Below are 20,146 nucleotides of genomic sequence, written 5' to 3'. Positions count from 1 at the left end.
TGTTTTCTTGCATAACAACAACTTATAAGCAGTTACATTAAATTAGAAAAAGAATTAGCTTTTCAAGTTTAGACAAATATTTTGTTATCTGGGGATTTTAAAACAAATATCACGGTTTTACAGTTAAAATATTTGCAGCCACAATGTAGCAAATTATTCAAAAGCTGGTAATTATCTTAATAAGTGAAAATGTATGTGGACCTAAATGTCTCGAAGGCTTGATCTGGTCCAGTCAGCAGTTTGTGACCCCAGTCTAAACTAAAATATTATAATTGCTTTTGAATGAAAATATATTAAAAAAAGACTATGTATTCAGTAATCCTAAATTACAAATGAAGGGAATGAAGGGAACACTAAATCGTCACAGTATAACACCAAGTCAGTAAAACTTCAGGGATATTCTGAGTCACATTGAGTTGCTGTGATCAAAGTCATGCCAGCTGGGTCACCCTGTGATTTCAGTTTTTTTCTTTGATTCTCAGAATGATTTTGAATCCAGCCCTCAATGGGTTAATGATTTAAGTTTCCACTGACCGTTGTAATAAGAATGTTGCATTGGAAAAAACTAAAGTTAATATTTAAATGAAGGTGGATACAAATACACAAATTCTGCATAGACTCTGTATAAGATCAGATCAGCCTTAGTTGCAGGAGAACAAAGACATAAATACAGAGCAGATGAAAAGAAAAAGTAAGGAATACACAAATATTATTTATATAGATATGATAATGATACAAATACAAAGTATAGAAGTGATGTTTCCCTCAGTGTGGAAGCTGAATGTGAGTGTTTCACTCTGTTTACTTGATGTTTTTTCTGAACCAAGCCTCCTCTTCCTCCGTCTTCTCCTGCTCCTCTTCCTCCTGCTCCTCTTCTTCCTCTGAGCCTGTTGTGCCCTGTCATGGCTCCCCGGGGGGCCGCTGATCCTCGCTGTTGTCCCGCTGTCGAGATGCTGCCCCAGCCGCTGCTTGCTGCATTCCTATCAGCATTCCTCTAACCCGCTGACCTCCTGCAACCCCCGAGGGGCCCCTCCTCTCCTGGTGTCCGTGCAGCTGCCTCCTGTCCGTGACTGCTGTCATATCGGCCAAATAAAGACGTCCCGAGGAAACTGCCTGGGTCATGAAGTCTGTATTTGTTCGCTTTGATTTGACCAGTTGGACTCAAACAGAACTGAGAATATTTATTCTGAAAGTTCAAGTTAATATAGAGACAAAATATGTTTTATTTTGGACTCTGTCTGAGATTACAGACGTTTCTGTTTTTATAAAAACAAAGCAAGGTACTTTTATTTATATAACATTACATATAAAGAAGTGGGATCAAGGAGCTGTACAGGAACATTAAAAACAACAGACAATATATTCAAAAAATGTTTAATCAGCAAGCAGAGTTAAAACAATTTTCAAGCTAAAGAAAAGATTATAAAGAGTAGAATAAAAGGTCAAACAAATAAAAAGGATATGTAGAAGCACTTAGGTTTTCTTGCATCATACAGCAAAGGTGTGTTGCATCCTTAGCACAATTTAAATTGTTTTAGGAAACCTAAAATAATACTGAAAGTTATAGAAACTACTTCTTAAAGTAGATTTCAATGGGTATGAATAACTCAATCAGCACTGTGATCTAAAGTGAAGGTAAAACCATCTGTAGCAAATTAAGCTCTGAATTTAGGTTTTCTTTTTTATCTTAACATACTATTGGTAAAAATAAATAAAGAGAAGTACTGATACTTATATTACTTAATATTCCTTTAAATTATTGTGATCACCTTTTTTCCTACCATGCATTTCTTAAAAGCATGTAAAAAATAAAATAATGAACTAATATCACTTTTATGAAATCCAATATTCTTTTTTGTCTTTATTTTTAAAGGAAAATGAATGTAACAGACCTATTTAATATCAACCATTCAGGTGAAACATTAGGTTTACATTTAAACATTAATCCATATTTGGTTCATGAGATGATTCACTTTTTAACAAGTAAAATCAGAATGGTTTCAAGATTTCTTCATAGCCACTTCTCATACAGAATGTCATAACTTTTTGTCCTGATCAGACCAATATAGGCGACATATGTTGATCAATCAAATACTAATACTAATACTAACAAATCAATAAATCCAGGCCTTATTACTTTTTAAAATAGAAGCCTCTGTACATAAGTGTGATAAACAGTCTTAGGATCTGGAATTTGTTGCTTGAATCATTAAACGACGACAGACAGGTGTGGTCAAGTGTTTTAGTCATTTACGCCCTGAAATTCTTCAGAAGTCTGACTGTGTGATCAGCTGTTTATTGTTATAATCATGATCAGAAATAAAGTAAACTTTAATCTGAGGAGGACATTACGTCATCTCCACACTCCCTTCCTCCTCCCCCCTTTCTTACCCAGAGGTTTAACACCCGCCTTCCTCACTCTCTGATTGGCCGAGGGACCGAGCTGCTCGTTTCGGTTGATGTTAACTGGTCAATTCTGACTGACGGGTTGGTCAATCCCCTGACATGAAGGGTGCGTGATTGAATTATTCTGAGGAAATTTAACAATTTTAATTTAATTTGTTCAATAAACATCCACAAACCCTGACGTTGATACAAACTTGTAATACAAGTAAAATGATTAATACATGTCAATGTCACAGAAAATAACAACATCCATGATTTTTGCCTCAAATAAAAACATGTTGGTCAAACCCTGGTGGTACCAGTGCAGTGCATTTCTCCCGTTCAGACGCCAGAGGGTGCCATTGTTCAATTGTTTCTGTCAAGTTTCATCCACCACAGGCTTTAGAATAAATCCAGAGAAATGAGCTGCTCTGATCCTGTGAACCGGTTGGAAGTTAAAGAGTAGAAGAAGGAATGAGGAAGTAAAAAAGTGCGTTAAGAGGAGGAAGAGTGAGGAAGTGGAGGCTCCGTGAAGCTTGTTTCTTTAAGGGCCGCCTCCTGCATAGGAGAGGCAAATGAACGACGAGAGAGCGTCAAGTTTGAGACAAACATCCGGTACAAGAGCAGAAGCCCTACGTTTTTTATCAACAGAATAAAAGTCAATTATAAGGTATGGACATAAGTATTTTGTCAGCCCTTACTTTTGTCTTCTCAACAGAAATCATATGATTCTTGCTTTGATTTCTCAGTCTGCTTATCAATTTAATGAACAATTTAGATCTTTTACCAAATCAGAATCTTTAGTTGAGGAAAAAGTACAAAAGCATTGACAACAGGTGAGAAAAGTATCAAAATTAAAATTTGATGTTTCCTGAATATTGTTCGATTTTATTGTAAAATGGTCAGGTAAAAGGAACATTTTGTGGTGGAGTAGGAATGTAAAGTAACTTATTGTTATACATCTCTACCTTTGAGCACTTCAACCTAAAATAGACGACTTCTTTTCACATTGTTATATTTTTGGAGGCCTGAAGTAATAAAACAGAAATCTTATTTTACGAGTGATTTTTGTTTGTACAAATTTAAACTGACACACGTCAAAAAATACAATGTGATACATACCAAAGATTATAACAACATTTAAGATTCAAATTTATTTCATTTTGCTTCATTTTCTACAATATACTCAGGGTGACTTAAGCCAAAAGGCTGGTGTAATAAATAGGTTAATAATAATTAAAGGTTCAGTTTGTAGAATTTATTAACATCTAGTGTTGGTGTTGCATGTCGCAGTTGAATACCCCTCACCTCACCCTCCCCTTCCTAACATGAAAGATAACCTGTGGTAGTCTTCAGTTTTCATAAAATATCAAAAGATGTTTAGTTTGTTTAGTCTGAGATACTGAAAAAAACATGGCTGCCTCTGTAGAGAGGACAGTCTCCCAATTAATATAAAGTTTTTAAATTTAAAGGGTCCATTCTAGGGTAAAAGAAAACAACAATTTTGTACAATTTAGATGAAACACTACTGAAAACATCACCAAGATATTTTACATTCAGTTTCTGCCAATAGATCCTTTTAAGTTTCACCTAAATCTTACACACTGAAACTTAGAAAAAAGATCTTTAACAAAGCATATAAAGACACCAAAGAATCACAAATAAAACATTCACATTTGTAAAATAGAAAAACAAGCGCTAAAGGAACAAAATACAGAACACAAAATGTCTCCTGCTCCACACTTGCCTTGTTTTATTATGAAAGTCCTAACCGGACGTCACGCTGCGAGCGCTGCGTGCGGCTTGACGCAGCTGCCGAGCCGTCGCTCCCTGAGCAGAGCCGGGGAGGGGACGGCGCTGAGGCTGAGGCTGCTGACCGGGCTGTGACGGGGGATCGAACCTGCAGCCTCCGGCTCCTCGGGATGCTCTGATGGAGTGAACCGGCCTCAGGGATGCGCCTTCGACTCCGCTCTCCGTCGACCATGGACCCGGTAAGGACGCACAGGGGGAAGGGTGGTGGTGGTGATGATGATGGTGATGGTGGGGGGGGGGTGCTCACAGCATCCTCCCCAGTTCCAGCTGTTTTCATGGGAGGGGGGTGGGGGGGTGTTGATAGGTAATAGACGCGATCGCTCTGAACAAGAACACCCCGAGAAGAACCGATGACATGACGCTCATCTTCATCTTCGTCACGTCACAACATCATGTCATCGGGCGTGTTAATTAGGCCTTCATCATTTACAGGATGATTGGCACCTCCCACCGTGATGTGAGAGCCGTGCGTGTGTGTGCGCGGGCGCATGTGTGTGTGTGTGTAGCCTCGCATACAGTTTTTTTCTGTATTCAGGTCATTTATTTTCTTAAGACATTTCCTGATTCATTTCCTGTCTGAGGATCCTCAGCCTCCCAGTTCACCGGGATGGGTTTTTTTTCACTGATGGTTTCCGGAACCGTAGAGAAAGACGCTCAGGCTGCTTCCTCCTGGATCCAGCCCATAATTACAATTCAGGATGACACCCTTCTCTCCTTCTTCCTCTTCGACAGCCTCCTCTCTCTCTCTTTCTCTCTCTCTCTCCCTCTCTCTTCCTCCAGGCCTGGATAATTGCTCTGGATTTGCGTAACGTTACGTTCCGTACGGCTGTTGCTATTCACGACTCATTTCTGCACATCACGCGCATTCATCATTATTATCATTATGGCCGTGGACGCTCGTGCACATCAAATAAAACTGAGTCCAGACGTTTAGTATCGCGATGTCAGGCGGTGAGAGGAAACACTGCTGTGTGTGTGTGTGTGTGTGCGCGGGTGTGTGTGCGTGTGTGTGTGTGTGCGTGTGCGTGTGTCACTTTGGATCCACATGAGCGATGATCTCAACCCGGTGGGAAACACAGGTTTCTCTGCTTTCATCCTTCCATCCTCCTCCTCCTCCTCCTCCTCTTCCTCCTCTCAGCTGCTCTCATCATCACCTTTGCCTTAAATAAACACAAACACGCCTCTTTCTTCTTCTTCTTCTCCTCCAGGTTCTTCATCTCTTCTCGTCTCAGTGAAGCCCAGGGGTCAGAGGTCGACCACCGAACCTGCACTTCTCCCTCTTTCCCCTGCACCCCCCCCACTGAACCCTCAGCCCCTGTCACCCAACCCAGTTTCCCCCAAATCACTCCCCTCCAATATTCCTCCTCTCATTTTTCTCTCCCATCATCTCATCACCCGCATCTCGCCTCCAACCTCAGCCAATCAGCTTCAGCTGGAAGATCCTTAATTAAAAACAGTGACTGTTGAGTATTTCATGAGGAGAGCCGGCCAGTCCTCCAGCAGACACTGCATTCGAGTGTCCTAGTCGTCGTCTTCTCAGAAAACGCCTCTCACATCAAGGCCTCACGATGATGTGCGAGGTGATGCCCACCATCTCTGAGGATGGGCGCGGCGGGGGGGGAAGCGGCTCGTCGCCCCCGGCCGGCAGTGGAGGAGGAATAGGAGGCATAGGTGGGTACGGCAGCCGGGAACCCCGCAGCGGAGGAAGCGGCGGCGGCGGAGGAGGAGGAGGAGGGGGCGGCACCGACGAAGGTGGGAGCACGGGCAACCTGGAGTCGCTGATGGTGAACATGCTGACGGAGAGGGAGAGGCTGCTGGAGAGCCTGAGGGAGACGCAGGACTGCCTGGGGACGGCCCACCTCCGCCTGCGAGACCTGGGCCACGAGAAGGAGTCGCTCCAGAGGCAGCTGACCATCGCCCTGCCGCAGGTAGGAACGTCGGGGGGGGGTCGGAGCGACAGTCAGAGGGGGGGTGGGAGCTGCTGACACTTAGGGTCAGGGGTCGCACACTGATCACACGATGTCCGCAGAAACGATTGGAAAAAACACACGTCCTATTGACGATCTGCATGTTGAACTAAAGGAATATTTCACCTCAAAATCAAGAGTCGGACACTAAGAGCGGAAAATAGCTGTGTCTAGATTCAGGGTCTGCATCCTTCACAGGTTGCATTTGCGTCCTTTCATCCCAGAGAAACAAAGGATTCTGCAGGTGGAGCAACTAGACCAGTATCACGCGACAACTCAACCGATCAGCTAACGGTACCCATGGTATTTAAAAAAAAACGAGTGGCATTAAAACTTTCCCGTCATTTCCGAATTCAGATTTGATGCTAGGTAACAATCATAAGGGCGGGATTATCACAATCCGACACATTTCGATTCTCTCTTTGCCTTCTACCCTGACCATGAAGAGAGCAGTATATTGGTGGACATCCTCCTCCTGAGGATGAAGCCCCAGAACTGAGACACAGCTAATGTCACATTGGATTTATCCAGTCACAGCATACTAAAGGCTCTGTAACAAGATGAAATGCATTATGGGTCCTGAAGAACAATATTTACATAATTATCTCCTCAGTGTTTATTATGAATAATTTTTGATAATGAAAAAATCCAGGAGATGAATTTTGGATGCATTTTGGAGAGAAAATATTTGGGTCATTAACCAAGTGTGTTCTTATTATTTCACTCGAGCAGAAGAGGTTGAGATCTAAAACAGATTAATTTGGTTTCTGTTTGTCGACTTCACTAAGATGCAGATTTTTGGATTGACACACAGATGTATTGCCCCTTAATCTGCAATACAATCTAAAGAGGCCCCATCCTTCTCCAAACAAACAACAAACAAACAAACAAACAAGAATGTCTTTCAGTAGAGCGCCTACCACCAAGGCCCAACAGTCCCCTTAAATTACATCGAGCTGCATCGAATTACACAAACTCATAGATATCGGTTCCTTCAATCATTTTTTTCATCAAGATCCGAAAAGGATTTCAGTGGGAAATTGGTGAAAGTTTTGAAAAACACCCTCTCTTGTAATGTAAAATCACAGATCCGCCGACCGAATCCATTTCAAAATTGTATGAGTGGTTTCTTGGCCCATCTCGCATCCTTCTAGGAAGTTAGGTAGGAATACGTTTTGTACTTTTTACGTATTCCTGCTCACAAACAAACAAACTAGGAAAAACATGACTGAGTGAACAAACAGGAAAGACACAAAAGTGTCACTACATTGTGCGGTGGGTGAGCCTCAGTCAGGCTCAGTAATTATCAATCAGACAACAAAAAATTAAAGAGTAAACATATGTACAAAACTACACAGAACTGAGGCCTTAGTCTGTAAATGAACAGTGACAATAACACAAGCTTCTAGTTGAATATCAAAGCTCCGCCTGCTCGCCTTCCAGCCACGTGAGCAAAAACACGAAATCCACCATGATCGACTCCGGCAAATCCACATTCACCGTCTGTCTTCAGAGAAAGTAAACAAGCCCTATGACTGGAATTTGCTCTCATATCAAAAGTGCGCTGATCGTGAAAATGGTTCCTGTCACAGTGTTGAATTATTGATGTGTGAACCTGTAAGCAGGGTTTAATGTTGTTGTTGGTCAAGGTGGCGCTCAGTCTGCTTCCTTTATTGCACCATCGTGTCCACGTCCACTTTGGTTAGAGACTTATTAAAACTTATAAATACGTCAGTATCGGTACTTCTGAGCTGTACCTTCTGATTAAAGTAACTACAAACTACAGAATTACTTCAGTATCAGTTTGCAAAGCTGTTCCTCCTGATTAAAGTTAATAGAAACTAAAGAAAACCTTGATTATCAGTATTTCAAAGCTGTACCTCCTGTTTGAAGTAACGAGAAACTAAAGTACTTGAGTATCAGTACGTCACAGCTGTTCCTCCTGATTAAAGTTACTATAAACTAGATATATCGGTTCATCGAGAAGGTAAAGGCGGATTAATTTAGAACGACACTGATCATGAGTCACAGCCCAAATTACTTTTTTATAAAATATATATATGTATAAATATATATGTAAAAACACAGAAAGATCCCGTTACTTCTCAGTTTGTGACTGTATTTCGTATCCAGGTGGCAGCAAATTATGTTAGTCAGTGTTTTGGGGAAAACACAAGCAAAACATGTGCTTAAATAAAAACATAAAATATTGAAAAGTAACATTACTATGTACTAATACATCTGATGAATACATTTTTAGGACTATATGTTAAAAATCATTTTTATTGCACCAGACAGATTTTTTTCAAGCAAATTTCTAAAGAGCCTTATCAAACGACCTGCTGGACTTTTTAGAGATGTCATCATGCAACACACGAGAGGAACCCTAAACCTGTAGATGACAGCAAAAAATCCCCCCCTTCTAGCACAAAAGCAAATATTATGCCACATCTCAGCGCCCGAGAGCGAATCATTTCACAATTCCACTCAACATACAAGGGCTGTATCTATTTTCAGGTGGGAGTCATCGTCGGACGCCTCAGGCCACGGCGAGGCCTCCCCTCTCGCCGTTAATACCTATTTTTCTCTGTTGCCACGCCTGAGACATCAGAATGAAATAACAGATGTAGCGCCGCTGCACGTTCTAACGCAGAGTGACTGGACATTAAAGGGCCGTGTTACCTCAGCGAGGGGAGATCAATATGATACATGGAGCGCTCTGATCCATTCTACAGTAGATGAGTTCACTGAGTTTGTCTGTGTGTGTAGATGTTGCCAAGACAGGAGAAAATAGAGGGAGAGAGGGATTGAGAGAGCGACAGCATGGCACAGAGAGAGAGAGAGAGAGACGGAGAGAAAAAACCTGGTCGTATGAAACACACAGGGACTAACAAATCAAGCTCATTTGCATATTGCTGTACACTAATGAGTGGCTTCTAGAGACTGTGTTTTAGTTGTCGTGTATCATGACAGGGGAGGTTGAAGTGGATGAACGGGAGAGCAGCAGGATGGAGTATGGAAAGCGTGAGAGGTGAATGCCAGCACTGTCGAAAGGCAAGCTGAACGATTTGCATTGGACCAAAATGACGGTGACCGAAAAGAGACGGAGGGAGGAATCTAGAAAAATCGTTCATTCATCTCACACCATCCTTTATATAAAGTAATCCCAGAATTATAAAATCCACTGGGCCCGTAACACGCCATCTGCACACAGCAACTTCCTCCCTCGCCCCTTCCCATTCTCTCTTTTCAAATACGCTTCCTGCTTTCACTCCTTTCTCCCGTCCTTGTGTAAGTCGGCCCAGCCAGCACATCGGCTCCGGAGCCTGGTGTAGACTCATTTTGGCGTTTGAGAAATAGCGTGAGGTCATTGGCCCGTGTGCTGCCATGTGGGGCTAAACTGCTCACTGTTAATATAAACGCTGAAATAACAGCCGCGTCGCACACGCATCACTGCCCTTTAGTGGCTCGTTTGCATAAGCGTTTAAAAAAAACACATGATTCAGCGCACACGTGTGTGAGGACGAGAGTGTGCTCTGTGTCGGGTGTGTGTGTCACGCTACCATCACGCACTAGAGAGTCAAGACTTCTCCAGGAAGTGTTCACGCGAGTGTTGGGATTATAGACAGACAAACAGATCGACGGACGGACGGAAAGATAGATAGATAGATAGATAGATAGATAGATAGATAGATAGATAGATAGATAGATAGATAGATAGATAGATAGATAGATAGATAGATAGATAGATAGATAGATAGATAGATAGATAGATAGATAGATAGATAGATAGATAGATAGATAGATAGATAGATAGATAGATAGATAGATAGATAGATAGATAGATAGATAGATAGATAGATAGATAGATAGATAGATAGATAGACAGACAGACGGAGAGACGGGTAGACGGATAGAAAGACAGACAGACGGACTGTCGGACAGATGGATAGACGGATAGACGGAGAGACGGATATACGGACAGACGGAGAGACGGAGAGACAGACAGACGGAAAGAGAGATAGACAGACAGACAGACAGACAGACAGACAGACAGACAGACAGACAGACAGACAGACAGACAGACAGACAGACAGACAGACAGACAGACAGACAGACAGACAGACAGACAGACAGACAGACAGACAGACAGACAGACAGACAGACAGACAGACAGACAGACAGACAGACAGACAGACAGACAGACAGACCGACGGATAGACAGATGGATAGCTAGACGGGTAGGTAGACAGGTAGGTAGACAGATGGATAGAGAGAGAGAGAGAGAGAGATAGATAGACAGACAGACAGACAGACAGACAGACAGACAGACAGACAGACAGACAGACAGACAGACAGACAGACAGACAGACAGACAGACAGACAGACAGACAGACAGACAGACAGACAGACAGACAGACAGACAGACAGACAGACAGACAGACAGACAGACAGACAGACAGACAGACAGACAGACAGACAGACAGACAGACAGACAGACAGACAGACAGACAGACAGACAGACAGACAGACAGACAGACAGACAGACAGACAGACAGACAGGTAGATACAAATGATAATGTCTCTCATCCTCTCTTTGTTGATCAGTTGCCATAGATACCATTTATTTGCATATAAGGCAACAGATTTTAATCATAACTGTCGTCTAGCTAAACTGTACAATTATATATAATTGTAGGAAATTACCTTAAATCACTGGACGGTTGTCGGTTGGAAATATTAGACATTACACTGCGCTGGCCCAGTTCCCATTTAGTCTGGTACTTGTTTTAACCTCCAGGCGTTTGTTTTAATGACGGCTGAACCCACAGCCAGTCGTGGTTATTGCACAATTAAAACCAATTTCAGGTGCAACACATGCAGTAAACCTGGCTGTTAGATTTTATATGGAGGTCCGGTTTAAGAGTCCCTGTGGCCATGATCCGTGAGCGCTGTGGTAGATATGTTAGAGAATATACTGTACTCGCTGTCGGCCTCTGGTTTCCTCCTGCAGTCACAGTGAAGCACATATGCATGTGTTTAAACTGAGGCAATAAAAGTTTGCTGGTGTTGAATGTGGGAGTTTGCTAATGAAGTCAATATTTGTCAAATTGTTCGCTGTAGGTAATTGCCCTATAGTGGGGTTTTTTTATATGTAGTGATGCAGGGTTTTTTATTCTGTTAGCAAAGTCAAAAGAGGTCAACTTTTGCTTAGAAATTTCCAGTCCTCCGAGTCGTCATTCATCAGTCAAACAGGGAGGAAAAAACTGAAGAAGCAACACAACAAATTGCCAACGAAATGAAGCCATTAGACTTTGTTATATTTGTATTTCCCTGTTTGATACCTCCGCTCCCAAGCTTGTTACAAATTCCCTTTACCACTAAAACCAGAGTTAACAGTTACATTCCTTCTCTGTTATGGTTTTCTGAAGCTTTTTCCACTTTGTATGTTTTGTGGTGTCTTTACAATAGAGGACAGTTGCCATTATGTTTGCTTTTTGTTGATGGCGGCATCCTTTGTTGGTCTCATTGCCTCGAAGTTGACATTTATCAATCGTACAGGGAGAAATACACGAAGAAAGCAACACGGGAAATAGGAAATGTCTGGCACGTAGACTGTAAATAAAGATGGACGACGGGTCTCCACTTCCTCCCTCTTTCCAGAAATTCTATCAATGCTGCAATCTTGCGCTTCAGTTTGCGCTGTGATGAGCTGCTCTGCTCGTATTTACATTAGTACGACAGGTCGGGCTGCTATTTTTCATGATGCATTACGGGAAAACTATATAGGGTATAAAAACAAATGTCACTAAACATTCCCGAGACCACTCCTAAATGGCAAACTCACTATATAGTGGACCATAGTTAATAGTGGGTCATTTTGGACACAGCCGATATCTCTGGGTAAAACCACAGCTTCCCTCTAGAGCAGCTGCTTTTAAGAACATTTAACCTTCTAGCGGAAGCAACTCATTTTTACTGATGTTCTCTCCCCTGCTAGCTTGTTACTACTTGCTCCACCTGTAAAAGCAGCTAGCTAATCTCTTCCGACGACTCTCGGTAACAACAGGCTCTTTAATCAGCAGACACCGTGAGGAGGAAAAGGACAGGTGTTAACAATGAAATCAATTAGACTAGAGCAGTGGATCATCGTTAACAGCCGTTCCTACTGTGCCAGTTCAAATGTCTCGAAGAGTTCCCAAATGGAAGCTGAGGCCCTGTCCTCACTGATGCAGATATTTAGCAAAACAATGGTTTCCCTCTGTGTTTGAGCTTCTTGTTTGCACGCAAACATAATTTTAAGTTGCATAAACTGAGATTTTTACAATCTTAAAGGGATGGTTCACAGAAAATATAAATTCACTCATTATCTACTCACCACTATGCCATAGAGGGGTGGGTGACTCCACAAAACACTTTTGGAGTCTCAGGGGTGAACAGCATTGCGACCACGTCTTTAAACGTAAAAAAAACAACAGGGAAAAAAACATAAAATTCCTCTATACTGCTCCGGTGGTGTCCTCTAAGTGTCCAAAACCCTGACATTCAAATTCAACTTCCTATACACCATGTTTTTAGCCGAAATAACCTCTGGAGCTACGTTCACACTGCACACAAACTCTTGCCCAAGGGTACATGCCGGGTGCATGGTAGCACAATGTACACAACCTACTTTCCTGAGGTGTTTAGAGACATATTTGGTGGAGCTCACTGTAACCATGGAAATGTTTACCACAGCCGCGAAAAATCATGTAGGCTACAATCACGTGCTTCAGCGTTACATAACATTTACCTCAGAACAATCTTGACTGTTTTCTAATATTATGTGCTCTGAATAAAATGTTTTACCAATTACCATGGAGGTCCATGGCTTCAAACTCTTTTATAGGGATTTTCTGAAACATCAATGGAGAAAATGACGTTTAAGGAACTTTGGAACGTACATTGCTTCCATAGAAAAACGTTGCCTTTGAGTGTGTGGGATAAGCATGATCAAACTGTTCATGTCCTTGCACAGCAACCGCAGCTTTGAGTCCGTAACAGCGCCCTCTTGTGACCCTGCAGGAGTTTGCAGTGCTGACTAAAGAGCTGAACCTCTGCCGGGAGCAGCTGCTGGAGAGAGAGGAGGAGATCTCCGAGCTGAAGGCAGAGCGCAACAACACACGGGTCAGTGCACTGACACGTCTGTTTAACATTATGTTCCCGTGTTTATTTGGCTGTTAATTAAAGTTCAGGTATTTATCTATCCCATCATCAACATTTTATGATCACGAGAGCTGCACCTTGGGGATGTTTTATTGTATGTGAACCACATGTTGTATGCAGCTGCTGCTGGAACATCTGGAGTGCCTGGTGGCCCGTCACGAGCGTAGCCTGAGGATGACCGTGGTGAAGCGGCAGACGCAGTCCCCGGCGGGGGTGTCCAGCGAGGTGGAGGTCCTCAAAGCCCTAAAGTCTCTGTTTGAGCACCACAAAGCTCTGGATGAGAAGGTGCGGGAAAGACTACGGGTGGCCTTGGAGCGAGTGGCCTCCCTGGAAGAGGAGCTGCAGTCCTCCTCTCAAGAGGTGAGTTTCCGAGCGTGTGCTTTGCAACAGGTTTCTCTGAATCTCTCACAGAGACTCTCTTGATAATCCCCCCCCCCCCCCCCCCCCCTCTGTTTTGTTTTAGGTTGTGTCATTAAAGGATCAAATCAAGCGACGGCAGCAAGGACTAGAAAACGGCAAAGAGGTAACGACCAGAGTAACATGAGCAATTTTCATACCAAGCCCGAAGATGTCCCTGAGTGATGTCCCGAACAGTTGGAGCCTCTATGTCTGGCACATTGAATCAGATATGAAAGTCCCTAGGCATAGACGTTACAATTTACCTCAAGTGTGCCCTTTATCAATAACCTGGCCTTGGGTATTCCAAAGGAGAGAAGGGAGTATGTGTGTATGAGACTGGCTCTGCTCTCCCAATGGTAAACAAAAAGCAGATGTAATGTATTTAGATGCTCAAAAATACTTTCACAGTTATAATGTTCAACCTCAACAGTGTGTTTATCATCTTATTTGGTCCTTACTAAAAGTTTTGGACGAATTAAAACGTTAACCTGGTGTTGAAGTCACTGTAGATAAAGATTTAAGATTTAAGAGATTACACTCTGCATACAAATTTCATGGAATTTATCCGGAAGCTGAGTCTAGATATATCACACAAAATCATAAATGTGAACCCCACGGTGGCTATAGAGGAAGGGTCAGGGGATCTCAGTCATTAGGACTCATCTTGTTGGCGCTGTCTTTCTGTTAAAGCAACACTATACAACCAGAAGCCTAATTAAACTGAGCTTGATGATTAGAAGTGTGGAACTGACTGATAGTCTCGGCTTAAATTGTCAGAACCAGGTCCAGAATGTTAAAGAGAAATGCTGAACTGTAGATCAGTTCAAAAGTCATTAAAAAAAACATAATTTATCTCTAATATTCAGCCAGGAAACTTTCAAAATATGACAAATTTTGAGTTTGGTGTATTGGTGACAGCAGCAGCTCTTCTGGTACATGATGACGGGGATTATGGGTATTATTCAACATAGCTTGCTTTAATGGAGGGTGTGTGATTTCCCTATAATATCCACAATGCTGCATGGTTCAACCCTCGCTCTGGAGGTCAAAGGTTATTGCACTACTTCTGCATTGGTTTTGCTGCAATAGTGCCTCCAACCACCAGGGGCAGCTCTGAGCATGCTCCTGCTGATCAGCACCAGTGGGCTCAGTGAAGAAGATTTTACACAGGCTGATTTAAAAGCAATGAAAATCTATCTATCCATCCTTCAGAGCAAGTCAGGTTTGTGGGACTTTTACCCACTTGACCTGGATTTTATTTTTCTCTTTATCGGCTGCTGACAAGTTCATCTCCTCTCCATTAAGTTCAATGTTCAGTGAGTGAGAAATTCCATTTGATGTGAACGCCTGAAATGAGTGTGTTTGCTTTGTCAACAACAACACCTGTCAGGACCTGTGCAGGTTTTTCATTGTTTATGAGCTGAGGACGTCATCTTTAAAGTGTCTCGTGAACCATCGTGAGGTATTTAGGGGAAAACACAGGTGGTGTTTGGATGTTTAGAAAGTGTCATGGGAGTTTTTCTTCCAAAACAAAGCCCAGGCAAAGAAAAGCTGGAATCTGAGCCAGGTGGAGTCATTCATCCTGATACACAACTTTATCCTGTATATATTATCAATAAATCAATCTTACTTTATATGGATAGCCCATATTCACAATTTGCCACATAGAGCTTAACAAAGGGCTGCATGCTCTGTCTGGACCCCCCCCCAAAAAAAACCTGTAGAAACCCCAGAGTGCCGTTTGTAACAGAAGACATCAATAAAATAACAATATGTACTAAATTGATGAGAAATGTGTAACATACATGTTGGAGGTTTATCGATCTTTAAAGTATTACAAAATGAACAAAATGACAGAAATCAAGGGAAAAGGAAGGATATGTATTATGGCCACCTAAGTAAATCTTTTCTCCTGATTCAGCGTCTTCCCAACGGACCTTCCTGTATCTTGGATGAGGGGGAGGTGGACAGTAAGAGAGAGAGCGAGATCGAGCGGCAGAGGTCCGAGCTGGGACAACTGAAAGAGAGACTGGCCCTCATGTGCAGACAGGTACCTGATTCAGAGACAGAGCTGATAGTCTGATGCTTCCACCAAAACAAACAACATACCACCACCCCAAGTTGATAACGGACGGGAAAAAGATGTGTGGTCACTAGGGTTGCAAAGGGGCGGAAAGTTTCTGGGAAATTTCCGGAAACTTTCAATGGGAAGTTTAGCTCGGGAATTTGGGGAATTTTGAAAAAAAAAAAAAAAATACGCAAATTAAACGCTGAGCAATAAAAACATCATTCAAGACTCTATTTTAAAGATGTATGGAATGCAGCACACGCTACACGTTGAGTTTCAACCCTCCACTGTGCATTCTTCCATCACATGCACAGATAATTCCCAGCATCCTTCACACTACAGCACTACTGAGGCCTGCTGTAGTGTGCAGGACTAGTCAGGTAAGATTCCATGATATTACTGGGGAAAATATATTAGCATGCTGATTGAGGATTGTTCATCTGTTCATCTAGCCTATTTCCATTCATTTATCCATCAATTGTAAAATATGTTTACAGACGATTCCAATTGTTTGGCTAACTATTTATATCTCTGGCATTGCATTAGCATTTTTTTTACAAACTTTTTTCTTATCTTATTCTTCAGAACAATGCCACGTGCACTCTCTCATGTGTGGAGACATTTCACCCCATCCAATGTAAAAGGAAAGGCTGTGTACATTTGCAAATACTGTGCAAAGACCTATGTTAAGAATGACACAACGATGCAGAAGCATATAGTCAAGTGCCCAAAGTTTACTCAGGGCTCAAATCAGCCTATGGCAAAACAAAATGTTTATATTTATGTCTGTATATGCCAAGGTAAATACAGTTGGTATCAATTACCTACAACATTTCCAGTTTATTCCCGTTTATTCCCGTTAATTCCCGTATATTCACGTTAATTCACGTTAATTCCCAAGGAATGTTTACAGCTTTGAATATTCCCGGAATTTTGCAACCCTAGTGGTCACACTCTCACCTCCCCGCAGGTCGGCGAGATCGAGGAGCAGCTGACGTCGGCCAGGAGGGAGCTGGCCCGATCGGAGGAGGCCAACCAGAAACTCCAGAGGGACGTGAAGGAGGTGAGACGCCCGGCGCTGGCGACAGACCACACACCGCCACTACGTGTGTCTGTCATGGATGCACTGAGTCTCTTTTGCTCATACTCACAGAGACGTGTTACAGTTTGCTATGGCAACAGAGCCGTTTGCCTACTTTGCAGCAGCAGCTGCTACTGCACGCACAAGAGCCTCGGTCCTGTAGCCATGGTGACAGTGCCATCGGTAGAGCTGCAGGCGTTTTCACATGGATGCGGCTCTGCTAATCAGTCAATGTGCTGGGAGCTGATTGGAAGCATTTGGGGACGAGAGTTTCTCAGTTAACTCAGCAAACCTTTTTCCCCTTTGTGCTCACCAGCTTCTCCCCAATCGCTGCTCTTTTATTTTCCCACCTCTGCCTCTGTCAGACATGTTGCTGCCTCTGAAATCAACAACAGCTGTCAACAACAACAAATAACCAGACACTATCATCCTTCAGTTGACAGCTGGTCAGGCCCAGTGATTTCCTTCTGATTAATGTAAACTTGACCTTTGCCCTCTCCTACTTTCTCTGTTTGGACTTCTTCCCTTTCTCTTTCTGTGTCAGATAGTTTTGTTTTTGTTCACATCCCTCAGGCACTTTGTCAACGGGAAGACATGGAGGAGAGAATCACCACATTAGAACGCAGGTTTGTGGTTTATTTTCCCACGTGTCCATGAACTCTCAGAGATAAGCTCTGTTTCCAAAGCCCGCTCTCCGCTCACTGCTCTGTCTGCCGTTTCCTTCTGGTGTGCAGGTACCTGAGTGCCCAGAGGGAGGCAACGTCTCTCCACGACATAAAAGATAAACTAGAGAACGAGTTGGCCAGCAAAGAGTCTCTCCACAGACAGGTGAGAAACGTCTCACTCATCCCTGTGGCTTTGCTGTTGATTGGCAGCTTGGCCACGTTTCACGTTGGCACACAAGAGCGTGCCATCAACAAATGTTCTTCTCCTCCGGCGGCTTTGATCACGCCTGTTGCCCCGAGGCGATCCTCCATAGTGCTCGGAGTTTCACCTCCACTCCCTCTAATCCTGTCTTCTTGCAGAGCGAAGAGAAGAACCGGCAGCTTCAGGAGCGTCTAGACGATGCCAAACAGAAGCTACAACAAACTCTGCAGAGGGCCGAGACGCTGCCGGAGATCGAGGCCCAGCTCGCCCAGAGAGTGGCAGCACTCAACAAGGTGTGTGAATTTTGGACACAATTAAATGTTCAATATTAATAAACTTTGAATAAACGTGCAACCAGCAGCCTATAGCAACGATGCCTGGCACTCATCCATGTAAGATACGTCAGTGACAATAGCGAAAACAAAAACTGATTCTCCAGTTCGGGGTTCTGCATTCTGGCTCCAGCTCCACTGAACCCTGAACGACCAGGTGAGCTGCAGAGGTGTTGCAGCTCCAGGGTTCTGTGGACCGAGTCCTGCAGTCGACCTTTACTTGTCGCAGCTATTTTACTTCAGGTCACTTTAACAGTTTCAGATAGAAGCATTGCCACATACCAAGAAAACAGCCCATTCCAAACAGACAGGTTTAGAACGAGCACTGCACAAGTACTATATAAATAAGTATGCACTCGTTTATTTTGCTAAGACAGCTGCGGCGTGTGCAGCGCCTGAGCTCTAATCTGTGCATGAGCTAATACGCTCTCATTCAGACCACGTTAATGTGTGTATGCATGTGTAGGCATGTAAACTGGCGCAGGGGTAGTATTCTTGCGTGGGTGAGTGCGTTCTGTTTTCTCTTTATTCATGACTGAAATGAAACAAAAGATGCTGAGTGACAGATGAATATCGAATATTCCCATTGTGGTTCCAGTAATTCGACAGAAACGGTGTGCGCTGACAGGGCAGATATCAGCACGGCTGTTTGATCCCTGGGCGATCGGCGCGTTGAGAACTGCACGCGGCTCCAACTCTTCACGACTGACTGACTGATTTAATTGTTCCTATGTGAACCTCTCGCATTCCTGTAAGCATTGGTTTTCACTCCTGCCAACGCCACTAGCCAAACCTCCTGAAGGGCTACACTTGCTGTACGTCCCAACGTGTTCGGGCAGGATGGTTGCCGTGGCAGCATAAGATTGATGCTGTGGAAGACGCAGGCAACCAAACTTTCCCGTTTACTGTGATCTGCACAGACATGTAACTAATCGGTCAACAAGCCGTTTCCTTTGTGTTCATTTGTGTCGGTCCCGCAACGTGGTTCCAGCTCTAACCCCGCTCCCTTCCCTCTCCAATCATTCAGGCGGAGGAGCGTCATGGCAACTTTGAGGAGCGACTGCGACAGATGGAGGCGCAACTGGAGGAGAAGAACCAGGAGCTACAGAGAGTGAGTCATGCTCGCTTTTCTATCTCTCTTTCTGTTCTCGTCCTCCCCCTCTGTCATGCAGTTCCTTTTGTCAGACGTTACGCAGCACAAAGGCACGCTAATTTTCCAAGCCCTCTGTTTGACCGAGCACATTTAGATAGACATCTTTTTCTCCTGCTCTCAGTCATGCAGAATACTTGCTGTAAACTCTCCTCCCACCTTTCCTTCTCTCACTCACTTTTTTTTTGTTCTCCTTTCTTTCTCACCCGTCTCGCTCCCGCCCCCTCAGGCGAGGCAGAGGGAGAGAATGAACGACGAACACAACAAGCGCCTCTCCGACACGGTGGACAAGCTGCTGTCTGAGTCCAATGAGAGGCTGCAGCTCCATCTGAAGGAGAGGATGGCCGCCCTGGAAGAAAAGGTGACAAGCTCCCGCCACCGCCGGCATTCGTAACATCTCGATTCTGTAGCTGGTTAGACTGCAACAGAATGAGGTCACTTCCTGGAGGGCAGGAAGTGACCAGTTCAGTCAATTCCAAATAATCTTTACAACTTCCAAGCAGAAACAAGTTAGATCCTTTAGTCTTTCTTTACTTTAAAAGATCAGAAAGTTGAGAGATTTTATTCTATTGATTACAAATAAACTTATAAATCATTTTTAGAAACACCATTTAGGGCATATACCTAGATTCTCAGTCAGCGTCTTCTGAGAAATCAATATCACAAAAGACGCATTTTCTTTTGCAGCAAAGTAAATGTTCAAACAACTGGGTTTTTAAATTTTACTGTCACGTCTAATTTTGGAATTTAGCGTTTTTATACTACATAAATAAAGCTTCTCATTCTTTCCCCTGCAGAATGCTCTGTCCGAGGAACTGTCTAACTTGAAGAAACTCCAGGATGATCTCATAGCAAACAAGGTGATTCGAGTCAGTGTAT

At 43.3% G+C, this 20,146-nt stretch overlaps 1 protein-coding gene across 1 annotated transcript in view; it reads left to right on the top strand.

The window, feature by feature from the left end:
- Window positions 1-5,765: 5,765 nt before the first annotated feature.
- The window catches only part of ppfia3 (PTPRF interacting protein alpha 3), a 28,530-nt gene continuing 14,149 nt past the window's right edge, over window positions 5,766-20,146 (top strand). The window contains exons 1-13 of the mRNA XM_061089825.1: window positions 5,766-5,805; window positions 5,920-6,125; window positions 13,230-13,331; window positions 13,491-13,730; window positions 13,834-13,905; window positions 15,691-15,819; window positions 16,808-16,900; window positions 17,492-17,544; window positions 17,653-17,746; window positions 17,944-18,078; window positions 19,145-19,228; window positions 19,497-19,628; window positions 20,065-20,127. Coding sequence (XP_060945808.1) covers window positions 5,766-5,805; window positions 5,920-6,125; window positions 13,230-13,331; window positions 13,491-13,730; window positions 13,834-13,905; window positions 15,691-15,819; window positions 16,808-16,900; window positions 17,492-17,544; window positions 17,653-17,746; window positions 17,944-18,078; window positions 19,145-19,228; window positions 19,497-19,628; window positions 20,065-20,127 — 1,443 coding nt within the window. The remainder of the gene's footprint in view (window positions 5,806-5,919; window positions 6,126-13,229; window positions 13,332-13,490; window positions 13,731-13,833; window positions 13,906-15,690; window positions 15,820-16,807; window positions 16,901-17,491; window positions 17,545-17,652; window positions 17,747-17,943; window positions 18,079-19,144; window positions 19,229-19,496; window positions 19,629-20,064; window positions 20,128-20,146) is intronic.

Source organism: Limanda limanda, chromosome 17 (genome assembly GCF_963576545.1).
Source record: "Limanda limanda chromosome 17, fLimLim1.1, whole genome shotgun sequence".
NCBI classification, from domain to species: domain Eukaryota; kingdom Metazoa; phylum Chordata; class Actinopteri; order Pleuronectiformes; family Pleuronectidae; genus Limanda; species Limanda limanda.
The sequence above is the reverse complement of the archived record's forward strand: the minus strand, read 5'-3'. Positions and strand labels throughout refer to the sequence as shown.